The sequence below is a fragment of the Vicia villosa genome, unplaced genomic scaffold (genome assembly GCF_029867415.1).
Source record: "Vicia villosa cultivar HV-30 ecotype Madison, WI unplaced genomic scaffold, Vvil1.0 ctg.002072F_1_1, whole genome shotgun sequence".
NCBI classification, from domain to species: Eukaryota; Viridiplantae; Streptophyta; class Magnoliopsida; order Fabales; family Fabaceae; genus Vicia; species Vicia villosa.
In genome coordinates, this window is record NW_026705827.1 from 78,754 (window position 1) to 103,405 (window position 24,652).

The following is a 24,652-nucleotide window of genomic DNA, read 5'->3' on the forward strand; positions in this document are numbered from 1 at the left end:
ATTAAATAACTTAAAGAACCCTAGAGATAATTTAGGCAAAATAGTAATAAAATTAAAGAGGTAAGTATATAATATATATATCCAGTGTAGTACAAACTTATGATAAAAACGACCCTATTGATAACGTGTTGAGAAAAATCAGATATTTGAATCTAACTTAGTTAATATTTGTGAACTAATATGATAATATTAATTACTAATCAAGTTATAACATCAAACTAGGAAAAAATGAAAAGAAAAGTAGAATAATAACACTTATATCTTTCAATGTAAAATTGATATTATATTTTATCTCCGACAAATTACACATCACCAATAATTTATCATTTAAGTTTGACAAGATAGATTTTTTCAAAATAATATAATAATAATTTTCTTAATTATAAGTGTACAATTTAGATTTTAATTAGATTCCATTTATTAGGATTCCTATCCATTTAGATTTTAATTAGATTCGATTTATTAGGATTCCTATCATAAAATTACTCTTCAACTTTGACTTTAATCGGTTGTCGTCGTTGGTTCTTCATTAACTTATCAATGGTTCTTCATTCACTTACCCAAGTAAACATCTCTCTCAAGTCATAAAAAAAAAGGCTCACGAGAAGAGGACTTGTCACTTAAAAAAAAAAAAAGTCTATTGCGCAATTGCTGGCCTTCCATTTCCTCCAACCACACACATCCCACATTCATCATCAATTACCATTTTGCCGTATAAAAGAAGAAAAGAAAGCATAGTCAACAATTCAAGCAATTTCCTCTCACCTTCCCACCTCCACCTTTTCCTAAACACTAGGCCACACAATCTCCCCCCATCAACATCATTACTTTCTCCCCATTCCACCTAACCAAACCTAACCTATCCATTCCACTTCATTTCCATCCAAAAAAAAACAACCCCTCTCCCAACAATGGCGAACATCCCCTCCGACCTCTTCACCGACATCCTCTCCTTACTCCCCGTCCTCCCCCTCCTCCGCTTCCGATTATCCTCTAAATCCCTCCGCTCCCTCATCGACAGCCACAACTTCATCAACCTCCACCTCCACAACTCCTCCAACTCCACCCTCATCCTCCGCCACAACTCCGATCTCTACCAACTCAACTTCCCCACGCTCACCACCTTAACTCCTCTCAACCACCCCCTCATGTGTTACAGCAACCGCATCACTCTCTTCGGATCCTGCAACGGTATCCTCTGCATCTCCAACATCGCCGACGACATCGCTTTCTGGAACCCTAACATACGTAAACACCGGATCATCCCTTATCTACCTATCTCTCCCCGTTCTGAATCAGACACCTCTCTCTTCGCCGCTAGAGTACACGGATTCGGTTACGATCCGTTTGGTTCTGATTATAAGCTGGTGAGAATCTCTTATTACGTTGATCTGCAACAACGAACTTTCGATTCGCAGGTGAGGCTTTTCAGCTCGAAGACGAATTCGTGGAAGGCGCTTCCGAGTATGAATTATGCTCTTTGCTGTGCGAGAACCATGGGAGTTTTGGTTGAGAATTCTCTCCATTGGATTGTGACTCGGAAGCTTGAACCGTTTCAGCCGGATTTAATCGTTGGGTTTAATCTTACACTCGAGGTTTTCGAAGAGGTTCCTCTTCCGGAAGTTGATGACAGTGAAAGTTTTGAAATTGATGTTGCGGTTTTGGGAGGGTGTCTTTGTATGATTGTGAATTATCAAGCTAGTAAAGTTGATGTGTGGGTGATGAGAAAATATGGATCTGGAGATAGTTGGTGTAAGCTGTTTACTTTGATTGAACCGTGTTTTATTTTGCCGTTGAAATCGTTGAGGCCTTTGGGTTATTCGGAGGATCGAAATAGGGTTTTATTGGAAGTTGAACGGAAGAAGCTAGTTTGGTATGATTTTAAGACTGGACAAGTTGTTGATGTTCAAGGGATTCCTAGTTTGAATGAAGGCATGATTTGTGTTGAGAGCCTTGTGCCACCTTCCTTGCCTATGGATAATTATAGGAAGGAGATTCAGCATAAGTTGAGATGCGAAAGTATAAGCAATAGAAGGTACTTGTTGTTTATCTGAATTGTTGCTATGTAGTATAAGTTGTATATGATATGATATCTCATACCTGTAGTTGAACTTTAGATTATTGTCAAACTGAATCCCCCATTGTATAATTTGTATATATACATGTTATAGTACAATGGTTTGAAGTTTCTACCTTTTTTGATGTATATGTATTTGACAATTGTGTATGCTGGATTTCAAAAGAAACAAATGCTACTATGTTTGTCTGTAAGAGTTGACCTTGTGACTAGCTGAAGTCCACACTCTTCTCTTTAGGAAAAAAAAAGAATCAAAAGGATTTGCAGGATTGCTTTTCTGTGAATTGGGTTAAAAATGAATCTTGTTATGTAAGGAGAAGAATGTTGTTGTTTAGAAATTTTCTCTCCATGAAATTACTTGAAATTTTAAGAAAGATCTTGAGATTAATGATTTGAATAGAAGTATAGTCTTGGATATAACATTATAGCCTATGTTTGTGCGGTGGATGCTTTACAAACGCACGTCTATCAGAAGCTACCATTTATAGCTTATAAATTTCACGTTAAAATACATTGAAACGTGCGGTAGCGGTGGGTAGATTTATTTCCAAACATACACATAGTGAAAGTTGATTCATGCGGTCGACCTCACTTAGTGGGTTAGAGTTTGGTTGTTGTTGAAATTACTTGAAGTTTATGTATAGTTTCTTTCAAAGATTTGATTTTTTTTATTACTATTCTATAAGAGATTTTTTTTTTTCAGGGATGACTTCTTGTCTCAAGGATTTAAATTGACACTGTAAGGGAGTGATGGAAGAGCCAATGATGTGTAGCTTAAACCTGAAGCTCCAGTTGTTTCTGGCGATGGAATTAATCACTTTGGTTTGCGGGAAGGGTTGATAATGGAGCTGCACCATTTTAATCTTTCTTGAATTGTGTGAGATTATACTTCCTTCTCTCATGTAAAGATCTCACATAGGGGGTCCATTTCCGGTAGAACTGTGAAGGCATGGTCTCCGGTGCAAAAAAGCCTACGAAAATGGTACAAACATCTCAAAGTCAGAATAGAATGTTGAAGATGAAGAAAAAAGGATACTAAATGTACATGACTTGTTTCCTTTAATTTCCGATCTTGCGGCACCTGCTATACACAATACAAATAAAAATGGCCCGAATGTCGTTTGGGTGTATGTTGTTTGGGTGTAACAAAGTGTAGTAAAGTGGCTTATATGTTGTTATGGTGTACAAAGTATTGAAAAACTTTATAGTACTATGTGATTCTGTATATATGCGAGTTAATCTGGTTTTACTGTCAACTATAATGAAACTTTTACATTTGGAATCTTATACGAAGTGTATATTTACTTTGTTTGCTTGTGAAAACTCTTGCTTGGGTTAATCTCGGTTATTTTTCAAAAATCGGCTATTACTTTTAAAACTGAATTTCAAGGATATTTTTATAGTTATTCATATTTTTATCATAATTTTCGTGTTTTGCATGAAGGGGAGAATTTAGTCAACGGTGGTTTCAAGTGGAATGCAACGTACTAAATTTATTTAGTTGTTCACATGGGGGAGCTACAGTTCAACGAGTCCGGACACGTGTCCGGGCTCAACTTCTCCTTTCGTCATTTAATAGTTGATTTTTAGACAACATCAGAGATAAAATTAGTAATTTTTAGACAGAATCAAGGGCAAAATTAGTAGAAATAGAATATAAAATTAATAAAAATAAGGTATAAAATTTTTGTCCAAACTCCGTAAAATTTTTGACTCCACCACTGACCGGTTGTTCTTATGTTTGACCTGACCGGTTGTTCTTATGTTTATCAAAGACGCTAGAATTAGAAGCTTCAACATGAAAACTTGTTTTCATATACTTTTAAGTTATATTTATAGTCCATTTCTAACATATTTAAGACATGTATCACTTTTTTAAAACTAAACTGTGATTTTAATTATATCGATTTAATGTTTATAAATTAATCAGACTTTTAAAAAGATTTATTTAAATGAAAAGGACAAGTTGTAATAGCTTTTGATTTTTTTTTTAAAGTATGACAGGATTAACAAGAATATAAAATAGAGCAATTTTTACTTATAAACAAACAAAATATGTTAATTGCTTAAAATAAATATCTTAAAATGATTCTATTGAAATTTATTATTTTTAAATTAATTTGTTTGGATGAAATGTTAAAATGATTCTTTGTTAAATTTTTGGGATCGTTTTATAAATTTTAAAATTTTTGAGCGAAATTTAAAAAAAGAATAATATAGACCAATTTGCAATTTTTACAAATTTGAAGGAATTAATTTATAAATTTTGAAAATTATTGAGGATTTATTTGCAATTTTTAAAATTTGTATGGATGAATTTGAAATTTTCATAAAATATGAGTACTGTCTTGCAAATTTTGAAAAAAATAATAATAAATAATTTAACATTTGCATTATATAGAGTGAAGGAGCAATTTTAAATTCTTTAATTTTTGGTGTCATTTGAAATTCTTTAAATTTAAATTGAGTAAAATATATCATAAATTTTTATCATTTTAATAATTCTCTATATTTTTCATCCGAACAATAAATTTTGATCAATTCATTTTCAATTTTCTCAAGAAATTACGTTCCTTCATTAAAATGCTTCGTCCAAATAATTCTTAAATTTGTTTTTATCTTTAATCATTGTTGTTTTAGTTTTAAAAAAAATCTGCTCTTAATAAACTATCATGGGCAGTTATTATAATAAGGTAATAAAACAATAGACCTAAGTTATTTTCATAAATTACAAACATAAAATAAAAGCAATTCACTTAATTTATGTTAATATTGATGTCTCAAATCTAGTTATTAATTGTTAGATTTTATTAAATTTAAATCTAAAAAATAATTAATAAATTCTAAAATTAATTAAAATTATTGATTTTATTTTAGGCTTTTATAGAAAGACCTGATTATATTTCGATCCACATATAAAACATGGATGAATAACCAAACTATTTATTAATAAAGTGAGTATTAATATAAGAAAATATTTTTTAAGTTTATATATATTTAAAGATATGTTTTAAAACGTAATATTTTTTTATATTAAAGAGTAGAGGGAGTAGTATTTTAGATTTCACTACATTAAATTTGGTAATGAATGCTGCATGGAATTTTTTTTGGGACAACTTCTCTATCCATCACAAAAAATTGGGTAATGTACCTCCAACCAATTACATGATTCCATATAATTTAACACATTTAATTATTTATTAAAATATTACAAATATTTATTGTTTTCAAAGCATTTTACAAATGAGGTAAGCTTACCCAACTTTTTGAGTTTTTTGACCGAAACAAACTTAACGACTTTCATTCCTTAAACAATGATCAATACAAAGAGGTACCATATTAAAGAAACTACGCATAGACCAAGAATTGGCCGCCTTTGCTAAAGTGTGGGCAACCAAATTCGCTTTGCGCTTAATGAACTTTACCTAAAAGTTCAGAAAAAGAAGCAACAAATTCTGAATATTCTTAATAATACGGCTAAATTCAGAGTTACCTACATGTTTAGTGTGAATAGCCTTAGTGACAATTTGACAATCTCTTTCAAAGGTAACATGAGATAAATAAAAAGAGATGGCATTTTGGATCACTTCTTTCAAAGCGGTGGCTTCAGATTCAATGAGGGAAAGAAAACTCACATCCCAAGCCACTCCACCTGTGATAAATCTCCCATGTGATCCCTAAAGCACCAACCTCTATTAGTAGTACCGCAAACCTTATTGAATGCTGCGCTAACATTGCACTTTACTTGGTTGACCGTAGGCGGAACCCAAACCTTTGAACTACTAGTAGCAACGGGAGAATTTTGCTTATCTCTAGCTAAAGACCAATCATACCAATTGTGATAGGCTTGTAGACCAATCTGTATAGGATCTTCACGAGTATCTTGCCACACCACATTATTTCTACTTCTCCAAAGCGTCTCAAGACAAACTGCAAATTTACCCGCATCCCTACGATCCTCGCGATTACAAACATAAAAAATAAGTGACTTAGCATCGCGGAAGGTATGTAAACGGATTCTATAATAGATGACAAACCTGTTGCCCGCCAACTTTGACTAGTAGAAACACAGCCGAAGAACACATGACTAGTATAATTTATTCTCTTTCATTTTTTATTATAGTAAATTTTGACTTTTAAATTTATTAAATAATTAATATATGTCTGCATATATATATATATATATATATATATATATATATATATATATATATATATATATATATATATATATATATATATATATATATATATATATATATATATATATATATATATATATATATATATATATATATATATATATATGTCACATACATTAGTTATTTAATAAATTTAAAAGTCAAAATTTATGTATAATAAAGAATAAAAAATGTATATTATAATAATTAATTTTAATTTTTTAATTTATTGAAAATTTGATATATTAAACTATATATAGTTCAATCACACTAATATTCAATAAATTACAAAAAATGAAAATTTATTTTATAATAAAGATGAAAATTTATATTTTAAAAAAAGTGAAATTTATAAATACTTGATCATTTATTCAAATAAATTACCAAATATTTATAATAAACTAATAAAATTTATTTATAATATTTATCTTCCTTTTTTTTATATATATATATATATATATATATATATATATATATATATATATATATATATATATATATATATATATATATATATATATATATATATATATATATATATATATATATATATATATAAAGATTTCATATATGATGTATGATCACATAATCAATTCGGAAGGTACTCATTGTGCTAACATATTAGCAAATTTAGGCTTTAATGTATTTTAACAAGAATTTGATAGGTTTACCTTACTATAGAATTAGATAGGTTTGAGGTGAGGTGCTGTGTTAAGGGGTGGCAAAACGGGCCGTCCGCCGTCCACCCCGCCTTAAGCCCGCCAAAAAACGAGCGGGGTGGGCATGCCCGCCAAGTGAAATGGACATAAAAATCATGCCCGCCCCGCCAAGATCGCGGGTTGGCGGGCAGCGGGCTTGTCCGCCTATTTTTATTTATATATATATTTTTTATTAGATTAATTAGTTTTTTTAACCTTTTAATTAAAATTTTCACTTATTTTTTAAAACAATAAAAGCAATTTTTTAACAAATTTTACTTAAAAAATATTACATATATTTACATCAAGAATTGGAATTACTAAAATCAACTAAAAAATAGGAAATTTGGGAAGAGGGGCGGCCTTTGGCCGGCGGCGGGCATTGGCGGGGCGTGCTATGGCGGGCGGCGGGGTTTGGCGAGAGGCGTGCCTAAAATTCCAACCCAACCCGCCATTTTTGGCGGGTGCGTGGATCGGCGCGCGGGCCACGGCCCGTTTTGCCACCCCTAGCTGTGCTGCCCTCCTTATTTTTGTACTTATGTTCTCTTTTTATATCATGGGTTTCTGCCCTTTTTTTTAAAAGAAAAAAAAACATAATGAATTCATCCAGTTGTTCTAACAAAATTACACAATGTCTAACTCAGGTATTATAGTATCTCTTGCATATATCTTCCATTCACATCTAAATGTGCAACATAGTTAAAAGAAGGAGAGGATGTCTCAAGTACATGAACAATGACACAAACTCCATACATATATATCTTTCATTCACATCTAAATTAGCAACATAGTTAGAAGTAGGATAGAATATCACTAGTATATTGATCAGGTTATCCATCTAGTAAATTCATATATAAATATTGTCATTCACCATAATATTCGATAAAAGATTCTTAAGACCTCAGCGACACAAAGTTGACATCACCTGTTCACTTGTTCAGGTGATCCATCCAACAAATTTATAGATAAATTTTATTCACCGTGGTGTTTGATAAAGGATTCTCACGACCTCAAAAATCAACTAACATGATAATAATTTAAAATTTATTTTATTTAATAACAATACAAAAATAAAAAGATCACATTGATCTCATTTAAAAGAGAAATTTGTAATATGTACTGTATAATATTTAAACTTTTAATTTAGTTTCAAATGAATTATCTAATTTTTTTTAAACATGTTTATTTTAAGAAAAACAAAGACATTTATTTTGATAGTTCATTTGAAAGAAATATTAAAATATAACATTTAATTTTTGGTAAATAATTAAATATAAGACTTGGCACATGATGCGGGTAATCTTAGAGACGAATTCCATGTTCTTCACTTTAAATAGATTTTGGACGTAAGACATGTTCTCCGTTGACACAAGCGCACCAAACTCTTCAAGAGTGAGGGCAAGCAGAGAGAAAAAGAGCAATCATTTGCATGAAGGGGATCATCTCCTCCAAAACATCGTCCTCAGAAAGACGAGTTCGTTTAGGTGTACATTATTCTCGGGAGGAATCTTAGTCTTCGTCCCAGTCTCTCTTTGTTAAGATTTGGGACAGGAGCCCTTCCTCCAGTGTTAAAGTGGTCGCGACAGTAACAAATTGGCCGACCCCTAGGACAACAATTATGGTTTCGATGGCCGAGGTCGGAATGATAGTCGGGTAAGAAGCAGCGACCGTTGGGGAAGACACCACAACCTGAATGCCTTAAACACCAGCTAGTTCATTGAACATCTGAAACTTATACATGCTATTTACAAAATGCAATCATGCGTGTAAAAAAGAAACTAAAGGATTATGTCCTCGCCAAAATTGCTCTTTTCTCATCCCGAATGACCGCACTCAAGATGTCATTAGTGTCGATCCGCTTCTTCCTCACATTGGAAGAGGACACCTCGTCAGGCCTAAATCCTTCTTCGTAACCAAGCCCTTGAAACCATGAATGCAAGTCTTCCTTCATAACTGCCTCCTCAGGGGAAAGAAGCTTTGGTTTAGTATGGTAGGAAAGGACATTCCGACATAAATGGAATAAAGACCAATACTTCAGAAACATGCCCTTGCAGAAGCAGGAAGCTTCAAAAGGTGAGTAGCTGAAGGTAAGATGAGCCTTTGGCGTAAGGGATTTCACCATCAAGAAGCGCCTCAGAAAATCGCCTTAATCCTGGATGAAGGGGTCGAACTAGTGATCATTCGGGTGGAAGCTAATACGTCCTTGGTCGTGGTAGTCGTCTTAAGAAGACTTACATGAGATCATGAGCAAAATGAGGGAGATGAAAATATGGGGATACCCTTCGACAATATAAGAATTTTCGCTCTGAAAATTGCTCACTAGGTTAACAATACTATCACTCATCTTGACTAGAAAATAGAAAATGTTGAAAGAAAAGAAAGCTTGAGTTGAAAAGGGTATCTGGATGCGAAATTGATAAAGCAAAGAGCAAATAATGAATGCAGAAACTCTGATCAAGGAACAAATAATAATCGGTGAATGCTCTCCGGAATGAAGAAGACGAAGGTGTTCCAAACTTGAATGCCAAGGATTGTGAAAAGTTTTCCGAGGCACTCAACTTCTCTCATTTATAGGGAAAGATAGGTGGACAATCCAGATAAGCAAAGAAGAGGAGTTACAAGATTAACGATTGGATTTCTCCTTGAAAATACATGCAAACTCAAGTACACTCGAGTGCTCTGTAAGTCGCACTATATCCAAACTTGTTGCATCATCACACATGTTAGAAAAAGACAATGAAACTTTTCAAAGATGGAAGTGCGTTTAATGCACTTGTTCTCCACTCCTATCTCAAATGATTCCAAGCGTTTCAGTTCCAATTCCCATCAGACGACATCCTGGAGGCCGACCAACATCACTTAAGACTTCCCCGACCCTCTCAGTGCTCGATAAAGTCTCGAGGGCAACTATTCAGACCGACGAAAAAGACCCAAATGGATGAGGCCAATTCATCTCTAATCCACTTCACTTGACTCAATGTATATAAGTCAGTTCACACTGAAAACAAGATACATTCTCTAATCTCCACTTTTCACTACACTATTCTTGAATCTTGAATTTACTTAAGCAATGAAATGCTAACCATGCAGGTGTACCTCGCGCCGCTGTAAATCATCGAATCATCAAATTGTCCATTACATCTAAAATTGAAACATAATTATGAAATTTGAAAAAAATGAAATCTTTATTACAGTATTAGTACTTTTTCACATGGAAACTCAAACTGCATTATTATCACTGCCCAATTAGACTTGTACAAGACTACACACAACATATACTAATATAACAACAACTCAACAACTTTCATTTCATCACTCACTCACTGTAACCGTCACCGGTAACTTAGCTTCCTTCTCACTCCTCGTCTTCTCTTCCGTCACGGCGGTGAGGGCTAACGTCAATGTCATCACCTTTCCAAACCCTCACCGTCATTGCTTTCCACAAACAGTTCATCGCCGACGCCACCGCCGACCGCCACCCGCCACGCTTAGTCAACGTCTCTATACCTTCCTCCTCAAAGAAGAACAAGAAACGTAAAACGAGGTCGTGGCGGTTACAATTCTTCGTCCGCATGATGTGGAAGTGTGACACGTTAGTGATTCGCGCTTCAAGAGAGGATACAGTGGAAACGCTTCTTGTGCAGATTTCGCTCAAGATCAAAGTTCCCGTTGTTTATCTAAGATTAATATATAAAGGGAAAGAGCTTCGGGTAGAACAGAATCTTGGTGAATGCGGCGTCGAAAACGATTCGAATCTTCAATTGGTTGGACGTTTGAAGAGTATAGCGTGTCCTGTTGTGTGGAGAGCCACACAAGGAATTGTCTCGTTGATTCGCTGTCTTTGTAGAAATGAAGTGGTATGTGATACTTACGTTCTTATTGAAAATCACTTCAAGAAGTACATGGATAATCCTGAATATTTTGGTGTTTTTATGTTTATGAAAATTCCTGCATTGTTGGTGAATCTCTTAATGTCCCCTTGGGCTTCTAATAAGACTATTGCTGATTTGTCTATTAGGGGATTTGTGCAAAAAAGTTTAGAAGTTAAGTGCAGAACGTTGCAGGGTTTGTACATTGAAGTTGTGTTGGAGTTTTGTGAAATGCTTAGAGGGGTAGGATGTAAGTCTGATAATCTTTTGTATGTTTATTGCCGGAATGGTTTTGCGACTTTGTTGGCGCATGTTGGTGTTCTCTTTAGGAATTCGAAGCGGGGGGTTTTGCTTCAAGGTGTTTCTTACTGTGTTCGCGAGGTTGCAGATGGGTTGTTGAAGTATTTGGATTCAAGTATGAGTTGTGTGAACTCCGGGGAGATTTCATGCTCTGATGTTCGGGGTTTTGTGAATTTCTCAACACCTTTGAGGGAGGGAATGGCCGAGCAAGAAGGCGAATTCAAGAATTGTGGAGTTCATTATGCGGAAGATCCCTCGCTTGCAGGAGTAGTTGATCAGCTTCGTATTGTATTTTTTCAGTTATTGAGCAAAATGGACGAGTGTCTTCAATTCATGGAGAATTGCTTGGCTAACAAGGAACAAGGAGAAGAGGATAGGGATGCTACTCATTGTGGGCGGTCTCATTATCTTTTCATCTTGACGGAATTGTATCACATCTCTAAGCTCTATAGTGGTGCAGAAGAGATGTTTTGGGGAGTTTTGTTGCGTCGAAAAAATATGCTATCTTATCTTATTGTTTGGTATGCGGAGATAACTGATGGTCATCGATGGGTTCTCGAGAACATCGGTGTGACCAATTTTGAATCTAGGAGGCATTTGGCGATGATGCTATTCCCTAACTTAAACGATCAAGTATTAGAATTTGAGATGCTTATCGACAGGTCTCAGGTTTTGGCTGAATCTTTCGAGTACATATCAAGAGCTAAGCCTGATTCTCTGGAGGGTGATCTAATTATGGAATTCAAGAATGAGGATGCTAGAGGACGGGGTGTACTGAGGGAGTGGTTTGTTTTGGTGTGTCAGGAAATATTTAATCCAAGAAATACTCTTTATTTGGCATGTCCAGATGATCAAAGGAGATTTTTTCCCAATGCTGGTGAGTTTCCCATAATTTTTCTCTTCTGCTTGCCATGCATTCGGAGTACTTTTGATGGTAATTACATTGTTCTCGTTTTCTTAATGCTGGTGACAGTTACAATGTTCTCGTTTTCCTAATGTTGGTGACAATTACATTGTTCTCGTTTTCTTTTGACAATGATATTTCTTAGGATAATAGAATGTTGATGCAGTGCTCAAAGGCATAAGACTCTTCTGTAAAATAATTACTCAATAAGTTAGGTCCCTACTGAACAAAATGTTTGTTCAAAGGTTAAACACAACCTACTCTATAAGTTACAAAATGCCAGACTTCAGCTGAAAGGCAGTAAACTTAGTGGTAGAGTAAACACCCCAATAATTTAGTTGAGGTTAGGTCATTTATTTCTCTATCAGTAGCAATGGTTCCTCTCGGTAGTAGAGGTGCTTTAATAACTTTCCGTTTTACAAGGGACTTCTCCCTTTGAAACCTCTTTCTTCTCCCTAAATAGAACTTCATATCTGGGCTGCCATAGGTGATTCAACTAAACCAAAACAGGGAGCTGTCCAGATTTGATCAAACTTGACAACCTTGCAACATAAGGTTGTTAGGAATTGATAGATTACCGCAGAAATTATGTCTGAATATTTTTAAGTTGCGTATGTACTATACTGTTTAAATAGACTATTTTAAATCCAATGAGTCTGAGTAATGAGCCCACTGTAGTGAGATAAAAAAGGTAAAAAAAGGAGTATTAAGTGGACTGGTGGTGACTGGTCAGTCCACCAATCAACTCTGGATTGTGTAAATACTAATTGTCTTAACTGTAAAACTGAATATATTATATATTTCGGTATGAATAATATACAAGCACTAATTTTTCTTATATAAAGTATTGTAACCTAATCAGCTTGACTAACGGTCTAAATACAAAATACTACTAATCATAGTAAAAATATATAAAAAGTACATTATTCACAACACTTATCATTAGCATTTTGCCATAAAACTTGAGTTCCCATTGGTTAGGTTTGGATCGGGAGACATTGTATAACACTAGTATTAGTCTTTTTCTGTATATATTTAATCAATAGATATTATTGAAGAGCTTATGTGCAATAATATTTAGGATAAAATTCTTCTGCTTGTCTGCAGCATCTAAGGTAGATCCTCTGCACCTGAAGTACTTCAGCTTCTCTGGACGTATGATTGCATTAGCTTTGAAGAGTAAGGTGCACGTGGGCATTGTTTTTGATCGTGTGTTTTTCAAGCAATTGGCTGGAAACTATATTACTTTAGAAGATATCCGGGATGCAGATCCTATGATATATCGTAGCTACAAGAAAATATTGGAGATGAATGCTGATTATATTGATACAGATGAATTAGGACTGACATTTTCTATAGAGGTGGAGGAATTAGGACACAGGAGGGTGATAGAGCTTTGCCCTGGCGGCGAAAGCATTGTTGTGGATAGTAAGAATAGGGAGATGTATGTTGATCTTCTTATACAGAATCGTTTTGTAACATCCATATCTGAGCAGGTATCACATTTTGCTACGGGGTTTGATGATATTATGTATGGCAAAAGGCTAGAATTCTTTCGATATTTAGACCTTGAAGATCTTGATCGGATGTTGTATGGTAGTGAAAATGCCATTTCTGTTGAAGATTGGAAGGCACATACTGAGTATGATGGCTATAAAGAGATCGATCGACAAATATCTTGGTTTTGGGAGGTATGTAGAGCTGATCTTATGGAATTACATTGTCTTTACCTTTCTTTATCTTCACTTCTTTTTATTTTATTTTCCACATTTCCTTATTTTTCAAATGGCGAGTGTAAATTTATTACAATTATTTTCATATTGAAGAACAAACTAAACCAATTTCCCCCTATATGAATTTTTATAGGCAGACTTTATTAGGCAACATATATCTGCTACATGATGCTCTCTAAGACTTTCCCTGTTTCCCTCTCCTCTAATCTTGAACTTGTTAAGTTTCTCCATTTCCATGACCAATTGTGTCTATTAAAAAAAAAAAATCAAAGAGGTGCAGAAGCATCACTTTGCAGCGCCTAAAAGGAACATATTGTCAAAAACATAGGAAAAAGAAAATTTTAGACAGACTACAAAATCCAATGATACAGATAAAACAGACAAGGGCCTCATTAAAAACCTTATCAAGAAAACATGGTGGGATAAAACACGGCGAAGGAAAAGAGTGTTGTGCACACATAATAAAAACTCTAATAAAATCTGAAGTTTGGAAGACCACATCTATTTCTAGTAAAGTCATCCCTAATACAAGTAGGTTAAGAACTCCACCAAACAAACTTTACTACTGAAACCTGCATTAGCAAGACCATCAACACAACCAATCTTTTCTCTAAAGACATGAGACACTTTGAAACGAAAACTGTGATTAAGTAGAGACAGTTTGACTAACGATTTGGAAACATTTAAGGCACAATTTTAATATTAGAAAAAACATGAAACACCATCATAGAATCACATTCAAGCAAATTACACCAACCCTTAGCATGAGCCATTTCTCCCGCTAACACGGCAACAATTAATTCCAGCATTTATTGGACTAGCGATACAAGCGGTTGAGAAGAAAATCCTAGAAAAAAACCCTTGTAATCTCTGAAGATTCCAGCACTAGTAGATATGCATAAGAGTCTCTAGAAGTATCATCAGTGTTACACTTAACCCCTGTTAGGTTCAACTTTTGATTTGCTACATTTTGTATAAATGTCTCCCTTCAGTTCATGTATGCCTCCTAATAGTAACATGTTTTTAACTGCTGCATTGAAAGCATGCTTTTGATACCTGGTTTATAATAACAACCAAGTCTTTTCATATGAGTGTGGTTGGATAGATGGATCAAATGACACTAATACATAACATAGTGCAGCCATATTTAACTTTGCAGAATCTTGTTAATATCAATGTTATAGCATGCAATTTATGTTATAGTTTTATGGCTTCAATTTATGTTCACATGCAATAAATCTGCACAGTAAGTTCTCATGACTTATATATCATTATTATTACTAAAAAAATAGTTCAAGTTATTATTTAACTAAAAGCAAGCTACTCAGTGTTTAATGTTTTAGCATTCTATTCTATCAAAAAATAACTTGGCAGATTGTTGGGAGAATGTCGGTGGAGCAAAAGAAGGTTCTTCTGTTCTTTTGGACATCTGTGAAATATTTACCAGTTGAAGGTTTCCGTGGTTTGGCTTCCCATCTATCCATTTGCAAATCGAACGAACCTGAAAATCACTTGCCCACATCTCACACATGTTTATACGAGCTGTGCTTTCCCCCGTATTCTTCTATAACTATCATGCAAGATCGCCTTGGACTCATCACTCAAGAACACATGAGCTGCAGTTTTGGTATTCCATAATGGTGAATAGATAAGTGGTTTTGAATCTTTTGATTTCACTTAGAAATACCATTTCACACCTTTGTACAAATTTAGGATAGGATTATTCCTTTCCCCCCTCCTCTTGAAATGATAGTCTAGAAGGCTTTTTGTTCTGCTTCTCAAATCAATTCTGGGGGGCATTGTCCTTGATCTCCTGTGCAGTGTTTATATGAGGGGGTCAAGAGTCAAAGAAACCGGATTGAAGAAAATCAGTTTTGGTGTTTGGTTATATTAGTATATAGCTATGGGTTAGCCATGCTCCAAGAGCAACTCTTGACATTATTAAGAATTAGCATTTCTATAAGTCCTACAATTAATTTCTCATTCTTTTTAATTCTGGCGACTGCATCTCGTGAAATATATATATTTTACAATGTGAAGGAAGCAATGCAATTCCTCTTCACTCTGAAGATTTATGGAGTTATATTAACTCATGACAGGCTCACTCTTTAAAAATCTGAAGTATGTCTGGTGAGTTATTTTGCCAGCATATCTCTCTCTCTTCGTTTCGAGCTTCAATTGTTTTGAATCTTGAGGTTGCAATGAAGAAAATCAATGTTATATCGAATATTTAACTTATAAATATATTTCCTTTTAAAAAACCTTACACCACTTACACTTAGTCGTGTATTGTTAATATATTAACCCATTTTTTCCCTTCCGTTTCAACTCTAATGATTTTTAGAACCTCAGCGGGATGGAGAACAAATTCTTAAGAAGATTTTGTGAAGAAACACAAGATGATAAATAGTTGGGACAAAGACAAGAATATAAAATAAATATTATTTATTCAAATCTAGAGAGAAACACAGTAACACACCATGACAAACCTTCTTAAGAACTATAGCCCCTTATCACTTCAATACACGACTCATGGAATAGAGTTTCACATGTCCACCACTCAGCATGTATATATATATGCAGATGTGGAGCCAAGTGCCATACAAATAACCATATCCAAAAGCCTTACCATAATAACAATAATAAACTTTAATAAAGGAAAGGAAACTAAAGAAATAATTAATAGAAAAGCTTTTCAACCTTGATGACATGCAAAATGGTAGACCCGATCCCAACAACTAGAACCATTAATTTAAACTTCCTTTTTTTACCAGTTCCATTCGCACCGCTTCCATTGGTTTAAGCTTCGGGATTCTCAGCTGGAACTTCCTCTGCTGCTGGAGCTTCCACTGATTCAACTGGTTTGTTCTCAATCACATCCTCTGCAGTTGCTGCTGGTGGGGCTGCTGACTCATTTTCAGTAGTTGCTACTGGCTCCTCCACTACTGCTTCCACCTCTTCCTTCACTTCTTCAGCCGATTCCTCAGTTTCCTTAGGTGCTTCCGAGTTCTCTTCCTTTGCTTCCTCTGTTACCACTTCCTTGTTTTCAACTTCAAGTGGATCTTGGGTTTCTGGAGCATCTACAGTTTGTTCTGCTGCAGGTGTTTCTGTTGGTTCTTCGGTTGTTTCTGCTGTTGGTACTTCAGTGGCAGGAACTTCGGATTCTGGTTGTTCTGTAGCAGGAACTTCAGTGGCTGGTTGTTCTGGAGTTGTTTCCGCTGTCTTGATTATCTCAGGCGTTGTTTCATTTTCTTGCACTGTTGTTGGTGGTGCTTGGTGTGCAACCTGCAATTAAGTACCATCTTCATTTAACAAAATCTTGTAGTCTAGTATACACAAATGAAACATCAAATAAATAAAAAACTATATATCCTCTAATGTGTTACAAAAATACAGTGTTAATTAGTATGACATTAATAGAACTTAAACTATAAAAAAGTGGAAGAGATTTGCTAGATACGACGGGGAATGGTAGGTTTGCTGATCTGAAGACAACACAAAATAGACTGCTTAATTATAGAACAAACTTAAGATTTTGTACAAATAGAAAAATTTGAGTAATAAATTGTTCAAAGATCTTTGCTCAGGGTACAAGAATAAAAAGGTCTATATAGAATGCTTAGCAGCAGTATATTATATTATTTAGCATTATATGTATATGTTTGATCTATGATATTGCCTTGTATGTGACTATGATCTATTAGATGTCACAAAGTAGCTATGTATCTTGGCTAAAAAGAAAAAAAGAAACTATGTATGTTATTGAGTTATTTTACCTCAACACTGGCCATTTGGAAAGGTGAGAGGAATTGAATAAAAGGTGAAGGGTGTGTGAATGAAAAATAAGAAGAGAAATTAAGAGTGGTAGTGAGTGAGATGAAGAAGTGATCAAAGTTAGGGTGGTATATATAGTTGCATAAAGTGATGAATAGTAGTAGAAATGTACATGTGTAGTGTGGTGTGTGTGAGTGATCACCTGTAAGAATCTTTTTCAACCAGATTGATCATGCCACTGACATCAATTAAAAGACATCAATATGTCTAGTTGTCAATGTTTTTTTCCTTTTGTTTATTTATCTCTGCAAATAAAAAATGCGATTAATAATTTTGATGCATGTATGTATATATTGAAATGAAGTCTTAATAAAAAAAAAGGAAGTATTTATTAGTATTATTGGATATTCAAATGCAGCATAAATAATTGGTTATTCAACATTATTGCTATGTTTTAGGTTCAGGGTTTTATTTGCACCAACTTGACATTTTCGTTTTTTTAAACGATGATGTTATCATTATGTTTAGTGTGAGGTTCCAACATTTTTCTAATCAGAGCTTCAAACCAAACTAATATTATATATTAGTTTAAAATAATATATATTAGATTAAGGGTGTATTTGTTTCAATATTGAAAAATAATTTTTTACAGTGTTATACATTTTTTTTTAAAATGGCTCCAAATGAAAAATAGGTTTAAATAGTTTTTCTTATAATGTTATTTTAAGCATTTTAATATATTTTTTAATAATCAATTAAATTTAAAGCTATTTTGAATAATTTTTTCAAGAAATTATTTTTAAAATGTAATCTTTTTTTGTTGAAATTTTTTGATTTTAACTATCTTTTAATTTTAATATTGTATATTGATATTATTTGATGTCAAAATTAATTTTTTAATTTATAAAAATGATTTTAAATATTTTTTAAAAATAATTTTAAAACAAACTGGCCTGAAGTATTATATTTGCTTAAAAAATATTATATATATATATATATATATATATATATATATATATATATATATATATATATATATATATATATATATATATATATATATATATATATATATATATATATATATATATATATATATATATATATATATAAACTGTAAATTTTTAATAATATTATATAATTTAATTTGTGTGTGCCAATTTTTTTCTAATATGAATTTTTTCAATCAATTGATCAATAATTCACTACTTCGACAATTAACTTAATTGTCTTGACTAAACCGATAATATATTGATTTAAATTTTATAATTTTGCAATATATACAAGTTAGAAGAGTAGTATCTAACATTTATTATTTATATTTGAATATGTTTACATATTTTGGTCTTAAACCTCAAAATTGTATTTGACAGCCCCACCATTTTCACTTTTTATTGAAGGGGAAACTCTTTGTAGTTGAGTAGGGTTCTCATTTGTTGTTTGATGGTGAAGTTTCTTTGTGTTTATAGTAACACCTTAAAATATGTGTACTACACACTATATTAGAGTCCACTCTTCCTTTCCCGGACCATACTATAAAAGTTTAGCCAACTAGGCACCCAGATGCAGCATAAATAATAAAAAATAGATAAATAAACATAAATTCAAAAAACAAATTAAGTGAAAATTTTCAATAAAACACACCGATGAAGTGTGAAAAGTGAAAACCGTACACAAATTTAGAGAATTAAATATAGTAATATTTCTAATGTTATTGAATATAGTTATTTTAGCTAAGTGGCTATAGTATTAGTAATTAGATCTTTTAATACTGGTTTGTAATTTAGTTTAAGCAAGCAAAATTTGAAAGGACATTGAAGAGATTGAAAAGGCAAGAAAGAAACTAGGCCGGTGCATAATGAGGGACCCATGATGATTATTACAGTCCAAAATCGAAAAGAAAAAATGGACCCACTTGAGAAAAAAATAGGAAAGAAAAAACAAGAAAGAAAAAGAAGTTAATTGCGTCGATAACTTTTGGTTCCTTGAATTGAATTGATCTGTGTTATTTTTCATGCATAGCATTGGGAACCTATCTTTTCGTAAAAGATGAAATATCCACGTGGTCCCACATGGCTATGCTTTCCACGTCGTACACTCGTGACATGGGCCCTGTTACAGCCGTTCGATGTGCCATGTCAGAAATCTTCACGAAATAACTATTGTTATTTAGCATATTTACTTTAGAATATGAAAAATAAATTTTCATTATAATTCAAAAAGTTATATGAAAGTTTTGAAAAATCTCAATTAAATAACTTCCTTTATTTAATATATTTAATTTAGAATATAAAAAATGAATATTTGGACCTGTAAGAGTTATTTTGGTCAAAATTCAAAATTTTGAAAATTTAAAATTATCCTAAAATTATTAAAGGTAAATTGAAAATTTCCTATCTTAGATAATTTTTAAAAGACTTCATTTCAATTCTTTCTCTTAAAAGTTTATTCATCCGGACCTGACCTATACAACTATAAGATCCGAATTTAAATCTAAAATATGATATTCAAACTAATAATATAGTATTTATAGATAATATAAATGCATCAGAGCAACAATTCAGTGTTTTAAAAATCGTATCGGACATAAAATAGGTAAAGATACTGCGTCACTGATTTATTGAACCACCGAGTCACTGGTCGAATCACATGACTAATTGGGTTAAACCAGATAACTCGGTTGAATAGATCGGTCGTTATAACAAAATTATATAGGTATAAAATTTGTCGAACCGGATGATTCAGTCTCTACAAAATATAACTGCACTTAAATTTTTTGAAAATATCATACTATAAATAAATTCATAAATAAATTCACAAGTTTATAATTTAAATTCAAAAGTTTAATCGAAATATAATCTAATTGAATAATTTATAACAAAATAATTCTATTGTCTACTAAATTTAATTTCAATAAAAAAAATTGTTTCAATATCATGATCTCTTCTTCAATATCAAAATTATCGGTAACAAAATCAACCGCATCTAGAACAACTTTTTTATTTTTTCTTTTCTTTTTTTATTTTTTATTTTAATTTTTCATTAAAAATTAAAATAGTCAAAACGACGTTATTTTAAAATTAAAAAAATTAAGAAATGCATTTAAACCGCCGGCTCACAAAAACCGTCAGTTTTTTTAGTTTTAACGGTTTACACCGATTTTAACTAGTTCATACCGGTTCAATGACATTTTCGATTCAGCTATTGAATCAGACCGGTTTTCTAACCGATTTCCGATTCGACCGGTCTGACCGGCCGACCGGACCCGGTTTTTAAAACACTGTATAATATAACATTTATCAAAATGAGATAATATGTTTAAAAAAGAAAAAGTTGATATCACAATTTTATTTACAAGTGGTGAATCGCGCATGATATGATCATATCACGAATCACGCTACTAATTTAGCCTTTGTCCTTTATTTATGTTTTTATTTCTAATCGTACACGTATTATTGTTGTTTTGGTACTAGACACCATCATGTTTACCATGAAATAATTAAAAATTAAAAACATTATCTTGGATCTTCATGATCATGCTCATCGATCTAAAGTATCAATATATTTTTGATTATATTCATAAAAAAGGTTAATTGTTATAAAAAACAAAGTTATATAAAAAAATAAAAACGGCCGCGATAAAATGTCGATACAGTTACTATTATTCACAACCGTAATCAATATTGCAAGTTCTGAATCATTAAAACTACAATTACTTTTATGTGACTGGGATGCAATCATGATCGTTGTTAAAATCTTGATCAGATGATAAACTAAAATCTCTCTCAATTTTCAGTACAATTTTGAGAACAATGATTCTCATTTTCATACTATGTACTCCTACTCTTAAGACAATTTACCATAAAATATGATGTATTAAGCAACAAAAGTTAATAAAGTTTCAAGGGCGGTGGAGAGGCATCGCTAATTAGACAGACAATGACATCTTGATGTTTGATTTAGAACCATTAATCTTAATTTCAACCAATAAGAACCTTCCACATCAATGCTGACTAGGACCAACACATTCATGTCTAGCTGTCTAAAAACCTAACCATTATGGGCTTGATTCCTTTACGTGGTAGAACATGTTATAGCGAGCTTTCCAACCAGGTGACTGAATCATTCCAACGTGTGGGACCTTCACTCATAATCCAGTCTCGCAATAGATTCTTTTTCATGCATCATCTTCGTATATTCTATTCTTTTTATTTTTGTGATGTTGTTTTATTAAAGAATATTGGTTCCAGCGTGTAAACACGTAGTTTTGGGATGGACATAAGTGACTCACATCTACATCTTCACGTAAGCACTTCATTTTTTTTTCTGACTCTAACTAGAAATTGTTGCTGTGGTCAATTGCAGTTTGGTTTCAGACAGCGATTTCTGACTTGTCGTTTTGAAATTTGCTGCTTATTTGTAACTGGAGCAAGTAAGTGCCCAAGTACATGCTGATTAGATTAGAGCAAGGCTGTATTGTGTATTTGGACGGTCATAGAGTTTATCAATTGTGTTTTGATAATGAGATGACGAAAATAAATAAATTAAATTGATTTTGATTAAAAATAAATTGATGATTGTTACATATAAGATTTTTATCTTAAGATTTGAAGGGTAACAATTGTTGGGGTATGCAGAGTGTATGAGAAAAGTAGAGACTAACATGTAAGTAATAGGCTTAAAAAAAATTTAATGATAAAGATTATAGGTCTCTTTTGAATAATGATAAAGATTATAGGTCTCTTTTGAATTCTTCGCATATTCTCATGTGGTAATTATGTTGGAAAATGTAATTACTTTTCTAATGATTACGATTATTTAACAAAATATTTACCCCCCAAGAAAAAATTTATTGGAAGGTCACATATTCTCTAATTATGATCTCTTAATGTTCTAGACAAAGTTGCAATTGCGGAAGATTATCAATTGATTCATTGTCTCACGCTACTCCCTAGTAATAATTTCTCATTCTTCAAAGCTTTCACTCGATCGAATTCAATTGTGTAATTTTTGTCGAAACCCATAAATCTACACATTGATCTTGGAAGATAAACTCTCACAGTTTTTTCTAATGAAACCCCCAAAGATTCTCAAACCAATTACTCGGTACACTTACCTTGGACGTTATCAACCTAGTCTAAATGACACCCAAGCAAAAAATCATTATATGTATGCTTGTGTGTATGCATAGATGGAATGTTGAAAATGAAGAGGAATCTTTGTATGTGTTTATAGTTTCATCAAATTTAAAATGATACATGTATGATGTATTTATAGTTGTGCAAAGTTAAAGGCAAAAGAGAAACTCAGAAATTTAAAAAAGAATGCAATTTTTCAGGAAAAACAACAGCATGTGTCAACACATATAAGTCATGTGTCGACACATAAAAATGTTGCACAAGTGTCGACCTGAAAATCATATGTGTCGACACATAGAAGTAATTTTCGCAGTATGCGTCGACCTAAAAAGTTGCATGAGTCGACACAGAGATAAAAGCTACATTCTTTATTATTGCGGTACATGTATCGACCTATATAATGCATGTGTTGACACTTACACTTGTGTTTTGAGCAAAAATTGATTTTTAAAGCTTGCAACTGATTTTTAATGCCATGTAATTTATTTTTGATGCATGATACCTTTTCCAAACATGTTCTAGGTGAATTTTAAGATCCCTAATGCAAAGGTACATATAATGACTCGGAGATACCGTCGAATAAAAAGAAATGTTAAGGTTTTCCTAAATTTTGACATCATGTAAAACATCTAATGGGCAAGTCCACTCACACTTATGCTCCTAACACTAAAAATCAACATTTTCCATCATAATTCAAACTCTCAACATTTCTGAGTGTTTTTCTTTAAATAGATAAAGTTCAAAAATTGCACAAATGCGCCACACCATTCATGGGGTACACTGCGTTCCCTAGGTTTTGGTGACAAGACACGTGTAAAAAAATTTATAATGCACCGTGTTTAATATCTAGGTGCGGTGCAATATTTTTAATAGTCTCCAAAATATCCGGCTTCATGAACAAATGAAAATAGTCGATTTCGATATAATTCTTATTTTCTTTCAGTTTTGTGTCTAAGTTTAGCTCAAATTTTTATCACTGTAACTTTCATAATGAAAACACTAGAATTTTTCCCGATAGAGTGATTTAAAATCAAATTGATGCTTTGAATTCTGATTAAAATGCTACAAAAATACACGTTATTAGTAGAAAATGAAATTTCAAATAATGTAAAACCTAGTGAAAATTATGTATGGTTGGTTGTCATCACAACTCCAAACTTTAACCTTTTTTTTATCCTCAAGTAACAAGCTTGGGAGTTTAGGCTCTACGCTAAAAATATAAACCTTACCTTACTTATGATAATATCTAAGTTTGACGCTACTTACAAGAGTACTTCCATGATCATATCCAAGTCCTACTTCCATTCTCGAACTTTAAGAAAGATAATTTCAAATAAGTTCATCCAACTCAGTTCTACTTAACTTTTCTCCCTTTCTCACAAATTCACTCAAATGATAATCAATGGTATCACTCAATGAACATGCAAGCTCCATTTTACCATAGGCTAGAACAATTTCTAAACAGTATATCATGCTTGTTACATACACTTTTGAGATCTTAAGGGTTGAAGCATGACTTGAGGCTATGGTAGAATAAATTTGGGGAAGTAGACTTTATTCTTTAGAGTTAGGTACTACATCCTTATAATTAATCTTATGACTTTTTCTCATTTTTTACTACAATATACACTTTAAGGGATGATCATAGATTATAGATATCTGACATTCTTTTTATTTTCAGCGGTATCCATTCCATAAATATCATTTCAACAATCTTTTCTAAGTATTTCTATTAGCATTGACTTAAGATCACCACCTAAAACTTATAATATTGTTATTCCATGAGCAACCCCAACATTTAATTTTGAGTGAAAACTCATTTTGGTCACTCATAAATAATACACGAGTCAAATTAGTCCTTCACAATAAAATAGACTCAATTTAATCTCTTATAAAATTTAACCGGATCATATAAGTCCTTCTGTTAATATTTTTTTCAAACCGGTTTTTTCATAGTTTTAAACTGTGACTGAATTGC

At 32.7% G+C, this 24,652-nt stretch overlaps 3 protein-coding genes across 3 annotated transcripts; 2 read left to right on the forward strand and 1 right to left on the reverse strand.

Annotated features, from left to right (window-relative positions):
* The first annotated feature begins 666 nt into the window (after window positions 1–666).
* LOC131637675 (F-box protein CPR1-like) lies at window positions 667–3,364 on the forward strand. Its single transcript, XM_058908277.1, has 2 exons — window positions 667–2,035; window positions 2,781–3,364. The coding sequence occupies exons 1-2, from the start codon at window positions 912–914 to the stop codon at window positions 2,818–2,820; spliced, it is 1,164 nt and encodes a 387-aa protein (XP_058764260.1). The 5' UTR covers window positions 667–911; the 3' UTR covers window positions 2,821–3,364.
* Window positions 3,365–10,229: 6,865 nt separating this feature from the next.
* Window positions 10,230–16,419, forward strand: LOC131637679 (E3 ubiquitin-protein ligase UPL5-like). Its single transcript, XM_058908280.1, has 3 exons — window positions 10,230–12,002; window positions 13,137–13,720; window positions 15,137–16,419. The coding sequence occupies exons 1-3, from the start codon at window positions 10,358–10,360 to the stop codon at window positions 15,398–15,400; spliced, it is 2,493 nt and encodes an 830-aa protein (XP_058764263.1). The 5' UTR covers window positions 10,230–10,357; the 3' UTR covers window positions 15,401–16,419.
* LOC131637680 (uncharacterized) lies at window positions 16,193–17,696 on the reverse strand. Its single transcript, XM_058908281.1, has 2 exons — window positions 17,539–17,696; window positions 16,193–17,047 (listed from the first exon to the last, which is right to left on the reverse strand). Exons 1-2 carry the CDS (start codon window positions 17,551–17,553, stop codon window positions 16,562–16,564), a joined length of 501 nt encoding a protein of 166 aa, XP_058764264.1. The 5' UTR covers window positions 17,554–17,696; the 3' UTR covers window positions 16,193–16,561.
* Between the last annotated feature and the right edge of the window lie 6,956 nt (window positions 17,697–24,652).